At 40.1% G+C, this 23,372-nt stretch overlaps 1 protein-coding gene across 4 annotated transcripts in view; it reads right to left on the reverse strand.

The window, feature by feature from the left end:
* Positions 1-23,372, reverse strand: part of NRP1 (neuropilin 1) — a 137,397-nt gene that overhangs the window by 78,680 nt on the left and 35,345 nt on the right. For all 4 annotated transcript variants that reach the window (XM_077896551.1, XM_077896552.1, XM_077896549.1 and 1 more), the window contains exon 3: positions 2,044-2,225. In XM_077896551.1, coding sequence (XP_077752677.1) covers positions 2,044-2,225 — 182 coding nt within the window. The remainder of the gene's footprint in view (positions 1-2,043; positions 2,226-23,372) is intronic.

Genomic DNA, 23,372 nt, shown 5'->3' on the forward strand with positions numbered 1-23,372 from the left:
ACAAGGTTGGGGGCACTTGATGTCAAGCCTTGAACTTGACCCAATGGGACATTCAGGCTTAACCCAACAGGTGATGGACACCTTCCAGAGGTATTTCGAGGACAGTGGTTTGATCACCATTTGGGAAGTTGTGTGCAGGATAAGAAAACATAGGGAGAACCCAAATTGGGCCTATTTAGTTAATGGCCATGGATGTGGAAAGGCAACATGACCTTTGGAGACTTGTGGATATAAATTCAAAAGAACTAGAAGTCACATTGGATGTAGGGAGGCAAGAAAAGAAAGAAAAACTGGCTTCAAGTTTCAAGGGTGGTGTTAGAGATCAGGATAGGGAAATGACAGTATCTCTGAGGCCATGGAAGTATAGGGAACTGAGTTCATTGGGAAGGACAATGAAGAATTCTTAATGACTTAGTTACAGAGCTCTCGGTTTTTCTCTGTAACCATACTCAGATCTTGGAGAAACACTGCAAATGGAAGGGTACTCTTCAACTCTTTGCTGGCCCCTTTTTTTCTTTTTGATAGTGCCATAGGCAGGTAAGCAAGCAAATGCAGATGTGTGTATATGTGTCAGATACATACATGTAATATGTGATTTATATAACAGGTCAAACAGCTTTCAATGCAAGAAAATATGTACATACTGATGTTGTATGTACACTATTTATGCAATAGGTTTTCCAAGTGTGTGCTTATATAAATTTTTGAAGAAAGTTGTCTCCATCTATCCATACTTATTTGGGGTCAGTGCCAGATTTCTTTGAAATTTTAAGAGGTTATACCAATGTTTCCAGAAACTCTTAAAGACTCCTTTTTTTTTTTTTTTTAAATTCTCAGTTGCTGCTGAGAATTTGTAATTGGGGTAGCCAGATTTTTTATTTCTATTAAAAAAGGCTTTCTGCTATATTCTAGGACAATACACTCAAATCTTGAACCTCTCGCCCTAGTTTGCCTCCCCACCCCCATTACATTACTGTCAACTTAAAAGAGAAGGCTGAATTTAACACATTAAAGGAGTCTACCAGCCCTTATGAAAAACAGTGACATTTGGATAAAGATACATTGTTTATCAATTGACTGACCCGGGGATTCAATTTCTCAAGGCCGGGAGACTAAGAATTGTCAGATTCTATCCATCTCAATATACCATTGGAACAGATTACTAAGTGATTATATTGGAGGGAGAGAAAGATCTTTATTTCCGAAGGGAATACCATTGAAAGTTTACTGTTCTGCTTTCTCTAAGAAGTTCTTTCCCCAACTATTCTTCTTCTTAAACAGATGTTAATAAAACACCTCTTCTTCCTTCAATAACTTTAGAAACTCTAAGGCTAGTGGACTGCTTTGCTTCTCCTGGGAAACACCAGTTTTGAATTTTGTAATAAAATAAAGGGAATAGGATGGATACAGCTTTAAGGTCAAAGGGACTCACATATTTTTATTTTTTTTTTAATTTTTTAAAAATTTTTTTTTAATTCTTTTTTTTTTTTTTTTATTCATTTATGATAGTCACACACAGAGAGAGAGAGAGAGGCAGAGACACAGGCAGAGGGAGAAGCAGGCTCCATGCACCGGGAGCCCGACGTGGGATTCGATCCCAGGTCTCCAGGATCGCGCCCTGGGCCAAAGGCAGGCGCTAAACTGCTGCGCCACCCAGGGATCCCTAACTCACATATTTTTAATGAAAGAAATCAAACTTCAAGAGCAGATCAGACTTATTTTTGAAGAAGAAAGCCAAGAATCAACACTCTCAAAAGAGTTTTACAGAACAGAATATATGCCTTATAAACACCGGTCAGCCTATTAGAATGATGCAATTTTGAATTCTGAAATACTTAAAAAATTTCAAACGTAACTCCCTCAACACATTGGGTAATTTTCCTTGGTGTAAAGTAGTTTCCAACAGTTCTGAGGTGGGAATATATGAGTTTTTACAAAAAGATAAAAGCATTATGCCTGGTCTTCTTTTTGCTTTAGTCTTTCATGGAAGCAAACAACGTGAATGAACATTTAGCCACACTTGTTCCACTGGAAGTCACTCACCTCTCTTGAAAATTTCATAACGTATGGAAAACCCAGCGCCATGTGTCTCATAGTCAGAGACAAACTTGATAAAAAGAAATGGCCCTGAAGACACCACAGGAGAAGGGGCGATCTTCCCACAGAATTTTCCCCAAGGGCGTCCATTTTCATTTTCTCCATCAATGACTTCCACGTAGTCATACCTAGCACATAAATACAGAAGAAAACAGCAAGTTAGAGAGAAATGCCCTGCTAATTTTGATAATGTAGAAGGCAGCTATATCCAGCATAGTCTGTCAGGAAAACTGCGCTATCTGTATTCACCACTGTATTTCATGGAGGGAGAAAACTTCAGCAAAATGAAATAATTAAAATGGACTACATCATGTCTGTATACATCATCTGGCAACACAGAACTATTAAGAATAATGGTGTACATTATACTTGCAGACAATGTCACTTAAAGTAACCATTAACAAGAAAAAGAAAAATCTCATGAGCACAATTCTCTATTATTAACTTGTGTTCCTTTGTCTATGGTGGTGGGGTGTCAATACATAATGCTATGCATTCTTTTCAAACTGTGAAGTTCTTTTATGAATTCAAAATGTCTCCTTGGCTGGAGCTCTCCATGAACAATACTTTGATTTCTGTGAGCGATCCTCTAAACATATGGCCACAGAATAATAAACAGATTCTTTACTATTTAACTCAATTCTACCAAACTCTAGACTTCTTAGAAAAAAGCCTCTCTCAGTATCCACAGTGGTTAAAATACATCATCTTCCCCAAAACTACCCTTGAATTGCAGAACATAATCTCTCTGAAGAAAAAAGTTTATTTGAAAATGGAAAGTTACTTCGTTTACACCCACCAGCCTGAATCTTTAAAGCAACATAGTTGTTTGAAAAGGAAATGTGACACACTTGAAGTCACCAAAGTGATGTGATTTAAAAAAAAAAATGAGGCTTAATAATAATACACTGAAGAGATAAATGGTAAAGGAAATCACGATAAAATGTTATTGCACTGAGTTAACACGTATGTTTCTTTATCTCCAAAAGTTGGGGAGCTGTCTCTAGTAGACTAGCATCCTCCTGGAAAATAGGAAGATTCTTGTTTGTTTGGTGTTATCGATTTCTTAGTGTCTTTCCCTTTCCTCTCTTGTTATTTACCAAGTCACCTAGGAGCCAGCTAATCTGAGCCATCTTCACTTTTCCTCTAGAACTGACGTGAAAGCATTACAATCCGTTCATTTCAAACCTTCATTTTATTTCTATGTTTGACTTGGTCCAAAAGTCCTGGGATATATTAATTTCAGGAATGGCTAAAATATGGCAGTAATATAAACTGTATCTTGCGATTTAAAAGAGATCAAAGTGGGGAAAATCTTCACAATGACCAATGTCATCTTTAACAGTTCCTTTTCAAACTGTCCAGGACACATGACTTATGCTTACATAAAGTCTCACGAGAGAACTGCGAAGATGATATCCTCTAGTTAGAGTGGACGGCTTAAGGCTCTCTAAATTAAAAATGACATTACCTCATCAGTTAAAATTGTATGCCAGCTTTGTGTATATCGAGAATAAAAGGAAGCTGACATTGATAGAACTAAGCATTAACATATGTGAATTATTGTATTAACTGCCTTTCCTCTGCTGCATCTGATGTTTCCAGTAGGAATCACTGGCCTGCTAGCATCACGTCCCTTTGTGAAACTACGGACAGACACAGAGGAATTGTTCCATTCTCAATACTTTGGGAGATGCTTTGCATGTTAAAAGAAGAAGAAGCAGGAGGAGAAGAAAATGTGAAGGAGGAGGAGGAGGAGCAGGAGGAGGTGGAAGAGCAGGAGGAGGAGGAGCAGGAGGAGGAGGCAGAGCAGGAGGAGGAGCAGGAGGAGCAGGAGCAGGAGGAGGAGGCAGAGCAGGAAGAGGAGCAGGAGGAGAAGGAGGAGCAGGAGGAGGATGAACAAGAGGAGGAGGAGGAGCAGGAGTAGGAGTAGGAGGAGAAGGAACAGGAGCAGGAGTAGGAGGAGGAGCAGGTGGAGGAGGAGGAACAGGAGGAGGAGGAGCAGGTGGAGGAGTAGGTGGAGGAGGAGGAGCAGGAAGAGAAGGAGGAAAGCTTTAGGTTAAAAATCCTCGGGAGCCTTCTGCTAATCCAGGGCAGCGGAAGAACAGCATCTCCACATGCATTCAAGCCCCCATGTTGGCATTTCCATGGAGATTCCTTTTCCCTCCAGTGCTTCATTGACTAGACAGGTCCACATCCTTGGCCCCTCACTTGCTTATGCTTATAGTTGAACCGTGATTTGAACTGTTGGCTGTGTCGGGCCTGGTGATGGTGCAATATAGACTTTTTACTTGCATCTTGACATGGTCTGAATACTAAGTGGCCACCACCGAGTGCATGTTGCTTTCCAGGCACCAATAAGAGAGGTGGATGAGGCTTTCCTGGGAACTAAGGGTGCTCTGTGAGGAGCCCTTCCCCAGGTAGGAGAGAGCTTAGCCAATAAAGTGCAGTGAGTTGCAACAGGGAAAGAAGCTGGTATTTTAATAGTAAATACCAGGCTCTCCTCTTGGCAACAGGAAAAGCTATTTTTAAAAGGAGGAGAGGGATTCGAATCTCTTCCCAGCAAGAGATAAGTCATTGCATCGTTAAGTGCCAATTTTAGGAAATTGAATTATTCAGGGATATAATAGTTACATTTATAAACTGGAATGCTGCTATCATTTTAGCACTTCCCTTCAAAGTACCATCCAACAGGGCCCCAAAGAGTGTCACAAATAGCAGTTCATGTAAATATTCAGGAGGGTTTATGTGCACAAGTTGCAAAGGGTAGTACTGCCAAGGAAGTTAAGAAAGCAGCTTGCATCTCCCTCTGGAGTTGATACCAGTTCCACTCCATAAGTTTCTTGCTGGCAAATGCGGTGCCAGGAATGCAGCCGGTGTGCCAGCCTCCCTCCCCAGAGACTAAATGTGTCACCACAGCAACGCACCCAGCCTGCATTGGCCTGAGGCCCAGGATACTGAGTTTGCAAATTTCGCTCCCCAGCCTGCTGCACATTGCTCTGTTACTGCTCCAGTGTGGCAAACACTGCATTTCTTGGAATGTCAAGCTCCCCAGTCGAGACAGTGAGACCTCCACAGGTGAAAACAGGGGCACTTGCGTGACTCTCATTCGGAACAGGTTACAGCTGCTGGAGGAGAACTGGGAGTTGTGTCTCAGGAATCGGATGCACAGAAGCTAGAGAAGGGGATGGCAGTTTGACCTGTCTGCCCGTGCGGAGCCCTGCTCCAGAAAGGGACTGCTCCGGGTGACAAGGGGGCCCAGCTTGAGTCCGAAATGCTCCAGCCTGCTGTGCAGGGGTGGGGGCCAGAGCAGACAAGGGTCCCGCCAGGAACGCCCTTCCTCCGACCTCAGCTGCTCACGTATCATCACAGGAATGTAAACGTCATGTGGACTTTGTAACTATCCCAGAGGACAACCTCCCCCCACATCCTGCCATTTCTTTTCTTAAATCTCCTACCTTACTGCTCTCCCGTTGTTCTGCGCTTGGAATGGTAAAGCAGCCTATATCTACTGCGAGCTAACTCTTCTACGATGAAGGGACACTTTGCCATGGTCCCCATTTTAGGGTCCAGGACACTGGCGGCTCTTCTCAGGAGCGTCCCCGCTTGGGAGTGCAAACTCCTTAAGCTAAAGGACTTTCCGCCTCCTGACGCCCCTGCTCTCGCCCTACCTGGGCCTCTGAGGGTGGTGAAAACATTCTGAATCCTAATACTAATCACGGGTTAGGTTTCCCATAAGAGTGATAAAAGAATAAAGATCTCCTTCTAAGAATTCTTGAAAGGATTACCCAGAGCTTATTTTTTTTTCTTTTGGAAAGTTTGAATTACAGTTTTAGGAAAATAGCCAAGTAGGGGGAGAAGTGATGGGAAAATGAGAAATGTACTGTCAGTAAAGAGCGGTTTCAGAGGCTTTATAGGTGAGCGGCGCTGAATAGACGAATAGCACACTTTACTCAAGTCGGGTTTTCTCTTGCATGTACAAATGACCCCTGACTCCCCACTGGTGGAGCCTGATGCTGGAAAGAAAGCTAATCCTCTGCAGGGTGTTATCTGCACAGGGGAGCTACTGTACCAACCCCTCGCAGCTTCTGGAAAAGGGGTTATAGATGATGGCGTCTTTGTAATCTCCTTCCAAGAGGATCTATCCCCACGTACATATGTACATTAATAATGGACAAATTTGATACCTGACATTATAAACCAGAGTGAGAAATGATGTTAGCTAACATAATTTTCACCTGCAACAATGTGTTTCTTTGGATCTTTGGTTTATTTTGCACAAGGCATTAATTGTTATCCTTACTGAACAACCTGTAAACGATTACCATGCTGCTGTCCACGAATTACCTTATGTATTCCCCAGAAGAGAATAGACTTTACTCTCATAGCATTAGACGGAGGATTTGGAAATAAAAAATATACAGTGATGGAGCTAGGAGGAGCCAATTGGCTTATGCATCTGTGTTTCTGAGTGATTTTACATGAGATTCACCCCTAAGTTCTGGCTTGCTTGCAATGTCCTAATCAAGATAGATGAAGAGGATACTAAAGTTCATAGCCTCTTATTTAATAAAAGCAATTTTTAGAAATCCATTCAAAGGAAATAATCTGGAATAATGTCAAATATTTACGCAAAACTATTGCCTGAAGCTTTATTTAGAATAATGAGGGTAGGAATGGACATAAGGCAGGCAGGAAGGAAACAAGAAGGAGTTTATGTACAATCATTTCATGGAATATTATTCAGCCATTAAAAAGCCTATTTGAAAAAAAAAAAAGCCTATTTGAGGGATGCCTGGGTGGCTCAGCGGTTGAGCATCTATCTTTGGCTCAGGGTGTGATCCCGGGTCCCGGGATCGAGTCCCACCTTGGGCTCCCTGAAAGGAGCCTGCTTCTCCCTCTGCCTGTGTCTCTGCCTTTCTCTCTGTCTTTCATGAATAAATAAATAAAATCTTTAAAAAAAAACAAAAATAAAAAAATAAAAGGCCTATTTGATAAAATATTTTTTTATAACATAGGAAAAAGTGTTAATATCGTAAGTGAAAAATCACTTAAAAAACCCTATCTACAGTACATTCTCACACATAGAAAAAGAACCGGAAGAAAGTATGCCCAGACATGAATAAGTGATTACCTCTGGGTAGTGAGATGATGTTCCTTAGTTATTTCTGTATTTTTTAAAAGTTTTACAATGGATAAGTGTTCCTTTATTTATTTATTTATTTCTTATTTTTAAAAGATTTTATTTAAAGTCTCTGTGTCTGTAAGAGACACAGAGAGAGAGAGAGAGGCAGAGACATAGACAAAGGGAAAAGCACAGGGATCCTGATGCAGGACTCGATCCCAGGACCCTGGGATCATGATCTGAGCCGAAGGCAGATGCCCAACCATGAGCCACCCAGGTGTCCTTGTTTATTTATTTGTTTGTTTGTTTATTTATTTATTTTTATTACTTAAGTGTGGAGCTCAGTGAGGGACTTAAACTCACAACCCCAAAATCCAGGCCTGAGCTGAGATGAAGAATCAGATGCTTAACCGACCAAGCCACCCAGGCATCCCAGGTAAGTGTTACTTTGCAATCAAATAGAAGTCATTTTGAAATGCATTAACCACCTATATATAAGGTAGCAAATCAGTACCTTATTGCCTAGCTAACAAGTTTTTTTTAACTTCTTGGTCAGAAGACACTATTTTTTTTATGATGTTTTATTTGGAAGTAAATCAAAGGCTTTGTATTTATTTATTTTAAAAAACTGAATCAATGAAATTCTCTTTTATTTATTTATTTATTTATTTATTTATTTATTTATTTATTAGTACTAGAAAGTTAAAATGAATCAGATTTGATATAATATTGTCTGAAATGCTGGCAATAACACTTGCCATTTGTACAGTAATTTCTATGTTATAAAGTGCTATCAGATGTATCATCTCCCATAGTCTGTACGGCGATCCCAGGAAGGCGCTTATCAGGTGGTGCCAGCCCAGAGGGAGCACAGCACTGGGGGAGACATATAGATGAAATGATTTCTATCCTTTCGACATTGCCTACCTTTAGGCAAATTTGTTTCTAATTTCTGCTCTTGTTACTCCCTTTTGTACATATTTTTTGGGAAGTGGCGAATGGGTATGACCTTATTAGAATTATTCATTCACAGCTCACTATTCATTTTATAACTGGCCATTGTTGCTAGAAACATGCCCCATCAACTAATATTTCACTGACTTTTCTTACCAGTGTGCTAGAGCTATGTACGCGGACATCTTGGTGCGTGCAGAGGGCTATGTGCATGTGTATGTGTGTGTGAGAGGCAGACAAAGATAGAAACAGAGAGAGCCCTTGGCCTCCAAGAAGTCCCTTGAGTTGAAAGTTCCAGTGGAATTGATGGTGGCCATGGAATGGGCCTCCTTTCAGCACTATCCCGGTCCTACTCGTGGTCCTCCTGCTTGGCTGGATGCGCAGGGGCTGCCTGACAAGAAGCCCAGCCCAGCCTGGGCAGTGGAGGAGTAGACACGAAGTGGGGGGGGGGGCAGTGCAGAAGAGCAGCTGGAGTTTGGGTTTCTCCCTGGGTCCAGCACCCTGGGCCTGAGCACAGATGGCTCCAGGGAAGACGGGGCAGGGGCAGAGCCTGGGTAGTAATGCAGGTCCATCCTCCCTAGTTCCCTAAGACGGCTAAGCAAGAAGGGTAGCCCCTTTGACTGCACCAGGACTCCAGCCGGCCTTGGTCACTCCCCCTCCTGGAGGAGGTGGCAACACCCCAAACCCGGAGCAGGTTGAGGGCCTGGCTGGAGAGCCTGCCACATTTTCAGAGGAACAGAGAGGCCGGGCTGCGACCTGGCCAATTCTACAAGGTGCCAATTTCTAGGAAAGCCATTCTGAATCTGACAAAGTTTTAAAATTTGTACTAGAGAAGGAATAGTGCTTTATTATTTTGTCATATTCCCATTTAATGTTTATTTGTAAGTTTAGAAAGTATTTTTCCCTTATTAAAATGATAAACATCTTTTCCCAAATCTATATTTTTTCATATATATGTGTGTGTGTGTGTGTGTGTGTGTATCTTTTTCTTCTGTACACCACTGTGTATTGTAAGCAGGATTGTAGGACATTAGTCTTTGACCTGGAGCTCATTTGCACTTGTCCTGACACTGTCTCAAGTTCAGTCTCCCTTACTTTTCTTTCAGCAATCCTTTTGATACATATCAAGTCTAGTGTTCCTTTTGCTACACTCCTAACTTCTAGTCCATAGCCTTACTATAGCTCTGCTTGCTATGTGTTTATGCCTATTCGCACTAAGTAATACGCTCTTGACACTGCCAGGGCAGGGCATGAGGTGGTGCTTTTTCAGTTGGGGTAGCTACCTGCTACCCATTCACTTGTAGGAGAGTAGCCTTTTACCAGCATTTCCATTTCCCCACTCTGGAGTCCCTCAGTACTGAGCACAAATTCCAGAGTGCAGAGAGGACGGTGCTAGGAAGTACTTGGTGCTAAAGAGAATGGGCAGCTTTGCTCAGTAGCTGCTGGGTATACTGAAACCAAACCATCTCTCCTGTAACCAATTCCACTGATTGTAAATGGGAATGCCAACCCCCTCACCTCTCTTGGAACAAAAAACTGTTGCAAACACTTTTGTCTTTTGCCATGTCATTGTCATCCTCAGAGGCCCACGTGCTGTTAATCTTGCTCTTGTCCACAGGCTTCTAGATAATTCTCCTCCAGGAAATCCCAACACAATACTGTCTTCCTAGCATCTTTTCCAGAAGGTGGCTCTGCTGATTCAGTATAGTAAAAGTTTCTATATGGAAGTAGTCGATAACTTGTTCTCAATATCAGAGTATAGTAAAACTCATAAAGCTAATCTCACACATTAAACTTTTCATCTTTAAGCTTTTGTGATGCCTCAGGGTCATAATAATGAATATCCATAACGTTATTGCAGCTATAGAAAACTGATGATTAATAGGCTAGATAGTAACGTAATAATATATACTAGAGTTAACAGTCCCAGGAAATGAGGCATTACGAAAGTGAAGAAAGAAAATGTTAAAGAAAAAAGTTTTACCGGAGTAAAATTAAAAGAGATATTAAATGGCTCTCCCTGGAGCGGTGCAAAGGGATGACAATTGATCCTTGAGGGCCCCCAGCAGTCATGGCCGGCCAAGACCAGTGCAGGAGAGAAACTGAGGTAATAAATGTCCAGCAGATAATAGTTTCTTACTGCTGCATAACAAATCACCATGAATGGAGGAGCTGAAAATGACACACATTTATTAGGTCACAGTTCCATTGTGCAGAAGTCTAGCAAGGGATGGCTGGGGTTCTCAGTTCAGGGTACCCCAAGACCAAACTCATGCTGTTGGCAGGTTGCATTCTTATCTTGAGCTTGGTGTCCTTGTCAATGCTCACACCATTAGGGCAGTATTCAGTTTCTTGTGCTTGTAGGTCTGTAGTCCCCACTTTCTTGCTGGCTGTCAGCTCCTCTCAGATCCTATGGGCCACCTACATTTGTCATCATGTGGCCCTCTCCAGCTTCAAAGCCAACAGCAGAAAATCTGTCTCCCCATGAGTTCTTCTCATGCCTCATGCTCTTCAGCAAAAGCTCACTCCCTCTTAAGGGTTCACCCGATTGGGTCTGGCTCACCCAAAATAGTTTCCCTTTCTTGAGGTCAGCTGGGTTGATAACTTATTTAAATCTGCAAAATCCCTTTGTAGCAGCACCTGTATTAATGGTTGACTGAATAACTGGGAGGAAGTGTGTCATCCCCAGGGGCTGAAGGTCCTGGGGGCCCTGCTTTAAATTCTGCCTGCCACACAGACCAACCTCTGGTGAGACACCTGGAGCTTGGGAGCTGTAGTAGAAACCAAAGCCAAGAGGGATCATCCACTTGCATCACCTGATAGAGCAGGGACCAGCAGAGCCAGCCTAGGACTAAAGGTAGGAAGAGGAAGCTGAAGTGATGGTGGAAGTGGTTTTAATGTTCTCCTGTCATGTTGGCTGTTGGTTTGGGAGCCTTGAGCCCACAAGCATTGCTTACAGTGTAAAGGAAAGCAAGGTTCTGGAAGAAGCCAGACTCCTGATTGAAGCAAAAACAGAGCTTCCAAGATTGCCCAACACATATGTCGGGAAACTGAAAGTGATAATAGCTTAATTTAAACATAAATATATAAATAAATTCAAGACATGCGGTGTAAAATAATGGTTAAAATATATAATTTTAATAGAAATGTTTGGAGTTTAAATTTCTCATTTCTGAGGAATCTTACTTCGTAATTAAGATTTATTGGCATGGAAGATAAAAAAAGTCCTTCACATGGGAAAATATTTCCATGATTTAACTCAGATTATGAAATCCAATGATGTATTTTAAATGGAAGAGAAGGAACGCCTCCCTTAAAACAACTAGGCTCCAGAAGTGATGGAGTCTTCCAGTGTCAAACTTGCAAAGTTCAGTATTTATAGAAAAATTCACATGCCTTTAATTACAATAAATTCAGTTCCCAAGTAAAACTGTGCCATCTGGAAGATATTAACATCATTTACAACTTGTTCGCCTCCCTATTTCATAGAAAATTTTTACTTCTTGCCAACTTTCCACTGTTCTCAGGGAAAAAAAAAAAGGAATTACTTGTATGGATTGTCTCAAGATGGGTTTATATAGCAAGTCAAGCCATCAGGAAGTGACAGAGGGGTTTTTTTGGACACATTTACTTCCTTCTTATGTATTTTAAATCTTATATCTTTAAGTTTTTTTTGTCTATAAAGGATATTCTCTATGTTCCTCTCCTCTCAGCCATCCAAAGGCTTTTTATGTTTTTTTAAGTGAACTGAGCCTTTTAACATGGTCTAATGGAGAGAGCTGGGGCAGGAAGGATGGGTTCTGGTCTAGGCTCTGAACCTCAGCATCCACTCCTACACCTCTGATGGATCAAGAATTGTCACTGTATTTGACCTCTCACAAAGGGTCAAAGGGGCCAGGGAAGCAAGGAAGTGCCCCCTGCCCAGCCAAAGTGGGATGACTGTGACCCAAGTCCTCCCATTCTGCCCCTGACTAGCTGAGTGCCTTGGGCAAGTCACTAACCAAACTCTGTGAGCCTCAGCTGCTCACCTGTACAATGGACAGCCTGATCATCATCCTACAGGATATTAAGGAGGGTTAGATGAAATCATGTATCTAATGGCTTTTGCAGGCTTGGTGTCTCTTCTCGAGGGGGGTTGGAATGCAGGAGAAGGAAGTGGAATAATGCATAGGAAGTAAGGGGAACACAGTTTTGTTTTCCAAATGGTACATACTACCCAGTTCAAAACAGACTGCAGTAGAGGTAGCACAGGACATGTGGCTACTGTCAGCCCCCGGGGGGGATGATCAGTCAGATGGCTAACTCTCAGAACATGACCATAATATGTTACTCGGGAAAGTACTATTTGGGATGACAGTAGGTCCTGCCCCAGTACTACCACCAAAAATCAGTCAGTTAAGGCCATTGTCAATAACGGGACTAAAGAAATCAATGTGTATATATATATATATATATATATATATATATATATCCAAGATATATGTATTTCTTAAATCACTAAATCTGTTAAGTGTTTGCACTGATGTACTCAACTGATTTAATGATCTGCAGTTGGATTAGTGCTATTAGCATGCAGTACTGAATTTGCTCAAAAAACCCCCTTAATTGGTGTGGTAGAAGCACCCAAGGTGCAACGACTGGTTCTAGAAAGTCAGTGACTCTGGCTCATAGTGTCACAAAACCATAATCCTCAAGTTTCCTTTTTTATTCTTTGGAAAAATAAATAAAGCAATAATTCTGTTTTAGATGATAGGATCTAATGTGCTAATTTTAAGAATTTTTAAAATATCCTCCTTATTAATTCATAATTATTCAGTGGAGACCTAGGTCATTTGCAAAACAGAGCTGCAGGGACTAAAGTTGGCAAATATTCATTTTTTAAAGGCTTTTTTTTTTTTGGCAGTAATTATAGTAGAACTTTTTTGGTGTCAGGTAGGTAAGATTATTCACTCTGGAATGCAGAAGTGTCTTACCTTGAAATGACTACCCATCTTTTCTGAAAAAGTGAAAAAAAGAAAAATAAAATAAAAATGGTTCTAGTGACACAGATTAGATTTCTTTTCCTTTTAGTGACACGAGTAGTGAAAGTAACACTGAATTAAAATTTAAGTGGGTAGGGGGCACTGACCCAAAGTTGGAATTCTGCTATGCTGTTCAGTAGGCTATAAAGCTTACTTGGGGTACAAACCACTAAGCTACCCATAACCAAGAAACACGAATCTTTTAGGTATAGGCCTAATGTATTTATGATACTAGAATGAAATGCACATGAGAAAAATAGATCATGTCATAGGGAGAGTTGCCTTTTCCTTAATCCTTAATGTTTATTGAAAGCAGCATACTGTTTGCAGTAAGTCATCTTTAGAATCCAATGCATTCATGCTTATAGAATTTTTTTTTCATTATTTAATATTCTGTTAACTCAAAAAGCAGGTGTATCAGCGACACACGACTGGGCGACTACTAGTTTTACTACCTACCACATATTCTGAAACTCCAAGTCAATTTGTAGTACAGAGAAAAATGTATGCAAAGAGAAGTAAATCTATTGACATAAAATACCTCAAATGTCAACCAGGGCTTTTTTTTTCTATATTACATCATGCAAATGAGTTAAAAACCAAAATATTCAGTAACTAATTGGTTACTGGCCTAAACACTAGTTTATATATTTTCTCTTTCTTTCTTTCTTTCTTTCTTTCTTTCTTTCTTTCTTTCTTTCTTTCTTTCTTCTTTCTTTCTTTCCTTCTTCTTCTTCTTCTTTTCTTTTCTTTTCTTTCTTTCTTTCTTTCTTTCTTTCTTTCTTTCTTTCTTTCTTTCTTTCTTTCTTTCATCATTGACTTGTACTACAGACTCAATAATTAATTGGTATGAGAATAAGACTTGAACTCTCTCTGTGTTAGGAGGGAGCTCATGAAGGAAAGAAAGGATTTTAATGACCTAGTAGGCCTCATGATTTATACAGACCTTAAGGAGTAATTGTGTGTTTAGAAGAAAAGAAAGCAGTGGCCATAAACATTGCCAGTAGCTAAGAGCAGGAGCACCACATAAGTTTAACCATATGAGTACACGGGGTCAGCTTGCCGAAATGGCTCTGCGGTTGGAGCATGGGTTTGACTCAGCGGGGAGTTCAGACAACCTCCAACCTACCATCTAAAGTACTCCCCGACCCCAAGGTATCTTTATGGCAAGCTGAACAGAAAGGAAAAGGGAATATGGTCAGGTTCGCTAAAATAAAAGGGAGTATAAAGGGAGCATTTCCAAATACCCTTTTTCTCTTTAGCACAATATAAGCCAGAGAAAATTTCCTCTTGATAATACTAAAGACTCAGCTGTAAAAACAAGACAAGGAGGCAAAGGAGAGAGAAGGCTGTGCTTTACCTTCCTTGCTCTGACTAGTTATTCCATAAGGAAAAGTGTTTTGTGTGTGTGTGTGTGTGTGTGTGTGTGTTACAAACCAGAATACATAACATTTCACTATATATAAACAACCTTCTCTGTGTGTGTGTGTCTCATGAATGAATAAATAAAATCTTTTAAAAAAAGTCTCAAACAGCCTAATTGACTTAAAATGAATTTCTTCTTTGCCCTTTCTCTACAAATAAAAGTTTACTAAGAGAATTAGTGGTGCAAAGTCACAGGGAGAGATAGCAAGGTGGTTTTTCAGCATTTGAGTTCTTGAATTATTTGGGGACAAGTCAGTGCTTGCTTACAAATGTACAAGAAAACAGGCCCTTTGAGAATCCTTCCAGGGAAAACTTATTTAAAACGTTGTAGGTTCTTAAAATTGTCAAATTACAATAAAAATACCACTTATTTCAGATACCTCATTAACTGATTGTTTTTTTTTTCTCTAGTAATGGCAAATTGCATTGATCATATTATTATTGTTTTCATCACTTTCCAGTCTGCTGTGTTTGCTTTATTTATTTTTTTAGAAAGAGAAAGAGTGCACACACACACACACACACAGACAAGCAGAGGGTGGGGGGGGGGGAGGGAGAGAGAGAATCAATCTCAAGCAGACTCCACACCCAATGCAGACCCTGTCTCAAGGCTCAATCTCACAACCCTCAGGATCATGACCAAGCCAAAATAGAGAGTTGGACTCTTAACCTATTGAGTCACGCAGGCACTCCTCCACCTTTTTTTTTTTTTTTAGTAGGAAGCAGAAATAGTAGAGAATTGATCCTAAAATGTGTTCCCCAGAATACTTGTTTCATGAAATGCTTCAAGGAAAAGAAATTTTTTTTCCCAAATCACTTGGGAATGTTGCCTGTCATAATGTTCCTTTCGCGAATATTCACAATTTACAATTCAGTATATTAAAGGCTCTGAGAAGTCCCACAGGTATGAAACCTTGATTTAACTTGGTTTAACCCAATGTATGCCAATTTCATTGATTGTAAGAGTCTTTTATTACATAATACCTGTGGAACTAGTGTTCACCAGAAAGTATTTTCAATGTCTTATTTTGGAAAGTCACTGACTTTGAATGAGCCATAGGTCACCAGTAATAAAACATTCAGGAAGGGAATCAATTTTGCAAGTGATGACATAAATTTGAGAAGACAGAGATAAATCTGGCAACCTAATTCCTTCTTCTTTTCTGCCTTAGATGTTCAGAATTTAGTTTTAATCAGTGCTTGGAGAACCGTTTTAGCAACTGTTTCTAGCTAAACAAATACAATGCTGATACCGAAGACTGCCTATACTTGGTAAAATAGACTGGAGTGCCTGACAGATGCACTTGGCATGGATGACTCTGCAGTTGGCTTCTCTGAGAGCAGGAATTGGAAATGTCCTGGCTTTTACACGTAGTTAGTGTTAAGGTGACCACCATGAATAGAACAAGCAAACTTTTACAGTGGGGAGGCACAGTAGACCAATGTTGCATTCTACAGAGGACGGAGCTGAAGCTCAGAACACTTAAGGAGACTGGAAGAATATTTCGAATCCAGTTAGTGGAAGAACCAGTACATTCTACTGAATTTTGATGAAAAACAAACATCACTACATCTCATTTGTGAGGAGACGATGAAAAAGGATCTATATGCTCACCAGGGTGGAATTCTGATTTGAGATCCCCACTAGGCAAATGCTTAGCCTTGCTCCGAAACCCACAGGAAGGGGCAGCACAGAATCCAGACAAGGAACTCATTCCGTCCTTGGCGCCCGGATGATTGCTGTGTGTTCATTACTTTGCCTTGGCTCCATTCCCTCAATAAATGTTTCTTCAGTATCCAGTGTAGCTTCTGTCCATTATCCTAAGATGACATTTAATTACTCCTCCACAAGAGAGCCCTTCAGGTATCTGCGGATAAGCATCATGACCCTAAAGTTTTTAGCTTTTGTGGTATTGTACGAAGAGAAAAAAAATGTAAGAACGCACATATGAGACTGACACTTTTTAAAAAACAAGCAAAAACATAGATAAGGAAACCACTTCTTTAATTGCTCAAGAAAGGTGGTTGTGGAGACAAGCTTTGTTTAGCAATTACAAGGCTGGTGAGCACTGTGAAATGTGCATGCATATTCCAGAGGCTCGGTGACTACTGTGAGAGCTTGGAGTAGTGCCTGTGCAAAAGCAGGGTGGGTGCTGGCCATGTACTCTCCTCTACTGCACACCCCACCATGCTCTCCTTCTCCCTCCATTCCCACACTCTCCGGCCCTTCTTACTGATTTGGGACTAAGCAATCTTCATGCTGGGTCTTGCCATGGGAATGACAAACTGGCTCTGTGGAACAACAACCCAGGTAATGGAGAGAGGTATGAGGCTGATCTGGCTCTCCCCGGGGACAGAGTCCGAGGGCCAAAGAGATGCTTGGGTGATGATTTAACACAAGCATTTTCCACATCCATTCTGAGTGTTGGCTTTCTGATGCCAGAGAAAGAAATTAACTTAGTCGGCTAATTTTTCTTTTACAAACCAGGCACACCAGCCAAGAACTCCAAATTTTGGACTGAGAATGTTCCTATTTTTGTAGCTGTTAAATTTCTATTGAATTTTTCTCTTACTCTCTCCCTCTTCACACTGCTATGTAATTTCATGCCAATTGATAGTCTCTTTAACGTGTGTGTGTGTGTGTGTGTGTGTGTGTGTGTAATATAGTAAGATTATGGTTGTACTGTAAAAATGTCATTGATTCCGGATACTTTTCCAAAAGACAGGTTGTAATAATTCTCCTTGCCAGACATAGGCCAAATACTCATTTTCACTAATTAAGCACACACATAGCCTTCATGATTATTTTTAACCTTAAAATAGGCTTTTGTAAATTTTCAAAGTCAAATGGCCTTTATATCAGTTACTTACTACTGAATTCCTCCCTAATTATTCACTGATGAACATACACTCCAGAAACATAGGTTAACAGTTCAAACAGTATCAAAGCAGAAATAATGTTGGGTTTGTCAGTCATTAAAAATAATAACTTCAATTTGATGTTTTTCTAATTTTTCTTAAAATCCAATGTCTTCAAAAATACTTTCCCCTAATGTATGACAGACATGTTCAACACAGATTGTGTAAATGTTTGAACAGTAATAATATTGGTGTGTTCAATGGAAATTTTCTGTACAAATGGTAGACCATTAGCAAAAGCTTTGATTTTTATTCCTATTCTGCTTTGCAATTAAGAAGTATTTTTAGCATGTGATATATATATATATATATATATATATATATATATATATATATATATAAAACTTTTGGTGAAAAAAATAATAGTTCATATCTATGCAGCACTCATTTACGAAAAGCTGAGAGAGCTTTTAGACTTGGCATTGTTATATAGACTTGAAAGGAGACATGAACAGGTCATGTCCTGTGACACGCAACTGTGTCTTCATTGAAGCAGTGTCCACATCATGACAGAACAGCTAGTCGATTGTTAAACCACTGGTGTAATGGGTGATTCTTTACTGAATTGACTAACGAATCAACTGCATTAACTCCTGAATTATTCACAGAGAAGTGACTGGAATAGAGTCAAGGGCATGAGTGGTGGTATAGATAGCTGACTCCTCATCTTTGGCTCTGGACCTTACTGTCAGTGACCTGGAAATGAACCAATAGCATGGATGCTAGACAGGAGTAAAAATAAAAGTCATGCAGTTGAAGATAATTCAAGGACACTTCTCTAGCCATGTGTTTTCTAATGCCTCCCAGACATGCTCTGCTCATTCAAAACTTCAGAGCTCATGGTTGCATGTAAGCCAGGCTCTTCTGAGGCTGCAAACACGGAGCATTTCCTCCTTGTTTTAACCCAGACTTTCAAAAATTAGTGTTTAAATGTAGATAAAAGAAATTGTGATAATGACCTTAAAAAAAAGAAAAAGATAAAATATGAATCCTAGTAGAGAAATGGCAGGGTAAAAAGGAAAATAGAAAGGCCAACTTGAAGTCAAAGTCAAAGTTCAGGTATAAGCTGCAGGTTTTTGTTTTAAGGCACAAACTGAAGGAGGCAAATGCTATGGGTCTCTGCTCCGAGCCTCTGCACAGTTACCACCTCAGGGATGACACCAGCTCTTCCAACGATCAGAGACAAGGGCCCTGATGTCCCTCACCTAAGAATAACTACACAGAACTGTCCTGGCATCAAGTTTACTAAAAGTTTCTCTTTTCTTATTTTGGCAGAATCAAATTCCATTCTTTGAAAGCCCAGCTCAAGGTTCATCTGTTCTGTGAAGCTTTTCTTATAATGTTTCCTCCACTTGAGTTTATGGAGCTCTAAGTCAGCCAGTATGGACCAGTTCATTATGTTTGCCCCGTGTTGCACTGGGGTTATTGTTTGGGTGTTGCCATGCCATAGTTTTTTCCCCTCATAAGATCATCCTTCTCTCTCTCTCTTTTTTTTAAGGATTTATTTATTTATTTATTGAGTGCACAGGAGCAGGGGGAGGGCTGAGAGAGGAAGAAAGACAATCTCAGGCAGATTCTCGACTGAGTGTGAAGCCCGATGCAGGGCTGGATCTCACCACCCTGAGATCACGACCTGAGCCAAAATCAAGAGGCTAACGCTTAACCAACTGAGCCACTTAGGCGCCCCGATCATCCTTCTTGTAGGTAGAAAATATGCCTATTTATCTCGAATTTTTAAGTTTATCTATCTATCTATCTATTTATTTACTTTTTATTTTTTATTTATTCATGAGAGACACACACACAGAGGCAGAAACGCAGGCAGAGGGAGAAGCAGACTCCCTGCAGGGAGCCCAATGCGGGACTTGATTCCCAGGACCCCAGGATCACGACCTGAACCAAAGATAGAGGCTCAACCACTGAGCCACCCAGGCGCCCCCTATCTTGAGTTTTTATGATAATTGGAAACAAAGCTGTTTTCCTGGAAAAAAGTTCAGGTTTACAGGAAAAAAAATGAATAAACATGAAACACCAGAACAAAGTGGTAGTCCAACAGCTCAGGTAGTCCAACAGTTTGTTACTGACTTTAACAACATTGAAACTGAATCCTTTAACTTGTTTACTAAATGATTCTGAAGGAAAACATCTTACCCCCTTCAGAAATTTTTTCTACAAATGATATAAATCACTTTGGGGAAAACACAAAGACCCTGGGTGGTTCTGCTTTTGTTCCAATTACATGAAATCTTATTAAAATAGCCATCATGATAACAACAGCTCTGCGGAAGAGCATACCAAATACTTAAGGGTATAGTCGCATCTATCATCCTGGGATTTGGGTACCTAACTCCTATTAGCGATAATAAGTATTACGTCTATAAATCCCTGGTCGCTCTGTCAATCCAGTTTCAGTTTCCACAGGTGGAATGATAGTTCTAATGAGGTCCGTGTCTTCAACATTTCTATCTAGAAAAATAAACTGTTTAGATCTCAACTTCCTGTGATCTCTGGAGTGTTATTGATGAGGGTGGCATTGATGCATTTCAAACTGTATGTTGTAATTCCTTGTCTTTTAAGGAAATTTGCTTCACATAAAGTCTCAATCCAGCTGACAGTGTGTGCTAGAAACACACTCAAATGATAAAATTTGCCTAATGAAGCTGGTAATTATTTTCTTTCTGCTATATTCCCTCCCTGCATTATCGGTCTCCTCTACTTCCTTCAATTAGGGGACAAGCAGCAAAAGGTTTCAGAGACTTTATCACCAATCTTCTGAGTGCACTACACACAATCCATTCTCTTCTCTTTAGTGTAAGAACAAAAAAATTCACCACCATTTGTACTTAAGGTCAGTATCTGTGGAAGCCAACATTTTAGACTATTTTTTTTCATCATTTGAATTTCAAATTTTGATCCTCAAATGCTTTTCACTGGCTTTAAATCCAGAGCCTAAGGAGAATAGCACGACCTGTTCTAATAATCTTTGTCTGCAGTAGGGCTTAGAGATGTAAATTACAGGTTTTGTTCTTTTATTTCTCCTTTTTAGTATCTAACTAGCATTAAAATGGAATAGAAGTCCAGCAGGCATTTTGCAAGTGAGAATGTATGGAATGCTTCCATGGGATATGTCTGCATATGTACATATATCCATGTAAGCATGCACATAAATTCAAAAGATTACAATCTTATCTAAGGAAAGTTAATTTACAAGATAAAAAGTTTCCAAAGCTGTGCTGGTTTACATAAAATGTTGCCATTTCAAGTTGATTCTGCTGCCTCTGTTACCAAGAGGTTTTCTTATCCATAGGAGTCACCCAGGCAGTAGGGGATGACCGACCCCAGTTAATCCAAACCACAGGACTGACACATGATTAATTCCGGTCGTCAGATGATCAGCCCTATTCATGGGGTCACAACCTTGCCTGCCAGTAACTTGCACCTAAACTCCTTCAGGAAAGGTAAGGAAACTTGAACAATCCGTTTTTAGAATCCAACTCCGTTGCAGCCGCACCAGACCTTGTATTCCGTGCATGCCTTCTCAGAGGAGTCCAATTTCCAGTTCTTGTTAAATTAGTTTCATATCAGTCAATACTTGTTTAAAAACATGTCATAAGTCTCCATGGCTTGTGCATGCTTCAATTACCTCTGATTATTACATCAAGATTCACAAACATGATACCAGAGTCACCCTTATTTACTGCAAAATGCTCTTGAAACTAACTGAAATTCAATTTCAGAACAGATTGCAAGAACCCATCAAAACAGAGCAAGTGGAGAGGAAGCTGGGCCTCGAGGTGTGCCAGGCCACTGTGAAATGCAGGACAGCATCTCACCTAATAATTTCAACATGGTCTCATGGCCTGACATTTTTAATGCTTTCTTGATCTCTTTCTTCTGGCCCTGTATGTTCTTTGCCACTGTAGGGTGCAGTGCATTGCAAGCTATGGATTAAATAACCAAGCCCTCTTCTGCCAATAGCGCTTTTAGGAAAGGAAAAATGATTGGGTACTTTTATAAATAGTCACACCACAGGTGTCCACAGAAAGCAATGTTTATTCAGGGCTTTTAAAAGCTGCCTGTTTTTCAGATACAAACCAATCCATAAAACTGCCAAGTTCAAATTTTCAGCTATTATCGGGGCAATATGTCTCAGGCACCTTGGTAGGCTGATTGGACATTTTTGTCAGCACACATTAGGATCCTCAGCTTAACTAATACAATCTAGTTCTAAAAATTAATTTAACTTACACAATTGCCCTGATATGCAGCTCATGGTTCTCATTTACTTAGTGATTCATTGCATTTGGAATAAACTAGAAAGTTAAGAATTCTATGCTTGAGGCAGCTCTGACCCTGAAGAACAGAAACACACATATTTCTCCCATCATCTGTTGCTTCAGGGCAAGAAAGAAGAAAGCCACTGTAATTTGGAGACAAGACTTTTCCAGACAACTATGAACAACAGCAACCACAGCGTGCCACTAAACAGAGCTGTGTTGTGGAGATGTGGAGGGCAGTAAGGCATCACTGGGGCGCACAGTGTAGATGCAAACAGAATCTTCAGAATGGTGCTGCGTGAATTCTGGAGAAAACTCAAGAGAGCTTGCAAACTCTTTTTATAATAAACATTTAAAATGTAGGCCACAAAGTGTTTCCTGGAGACAGAGAATCAATTAAATGGGAACAAAATTTAGAAGAGAGGTATGCACACACACACACACATATTTCATTTATATATCATCATCATCTATATATATATATATACATATATATATATATATATAGAGAGAGAGAGAGAGAGAGAGAGAGAGAGGAGAGGATCATATACCAATTTTGAAAATAAAGTGGTCTTGAAAATTGTCTAGTTTGATCTTATTTTTAAATATGAAAACTGAGGCAGAGAGATACAATGTTCAAGATCACAGAGATAGTTTTAGCATCAAAGACTCAGGTCTTCTAATTGCCTATCTACTACTTTTCCACAGACTTCCCAAACATGTTTCTCACTTGTACGGTTGAAGAATGTGAACCTTCTCTACAAATTGACCTCTGTCCCGATTTTTCATGAAGAACAGAATTCTACACTTGTGGGCTTACAGCTCTAGCATTATCTTGAACATGATGCAAAGTGATTTTTAAATTCTCCCCTCAAAAAGATAAATATTTTCAAGCATTTTCATGGGCCCAGTTAATGTTTAATTACAAATAAAGATAGAAAGAAAAATAAGTTTTTTTGCATGTGCCACTATGCTTATTAACCCTGAATGTCAATGGGCAGAGAAAGGCATTTATTTGAGCATCTCAGAGGGAATCAACATTGAAAGGCTTGAGTTCACTTGTACCATCTAATCCAATTAAGGCAGATAAGCAGATTTATGTCTGTCTTACTTACTTACTTTATTTATTTATTTTACTTATTGTATTTTTAATACTTTTTAAAAGATCTTATTTATTTATTCATGAGAGACACAGAGAGAGAGGCAGAGACATAGGCAGAGGGAGAAGCAGGCTCCTCACAGGGAGTCCAATGTGAGACTTGATCCCAGGATCCCGGGATCACAACCTGAGCCAAGGCAGATGCTCAACCACCGACCCACCCAGGTGTCCCTTTATTTATTTTGTTAAAAAAATTATTAATTTATTATTTTAGAGAGAAAGAGAGCAGGGGGAGGGGCTGAGAGAGAGAGAATCTCCTGCAGATTCCCCGCCAAGCACAGAGCCCATAGCAGGGCTTGATCTCAAGACCCCAAGAACACGACCGGAGCCAAAATCAAGAATCAGATGCTAAACTGACTGAACCACCCAGGTGTCCCATGTCTGTCCTACTTTAA

The sequence above is a fragment of the Canis aureus genome, chromosome 5 (assembly GCF_053574225.1).
Source record: "Canis aureus isolate CA01 chromosome 5, VMU_Caureus_v.1.0, whole genome shotgun sequence".
NCBI lineage: Eukaryota > Metazoa > Chordata > Mammalia > Carnivora > Canidae > Canis > Canis aureus.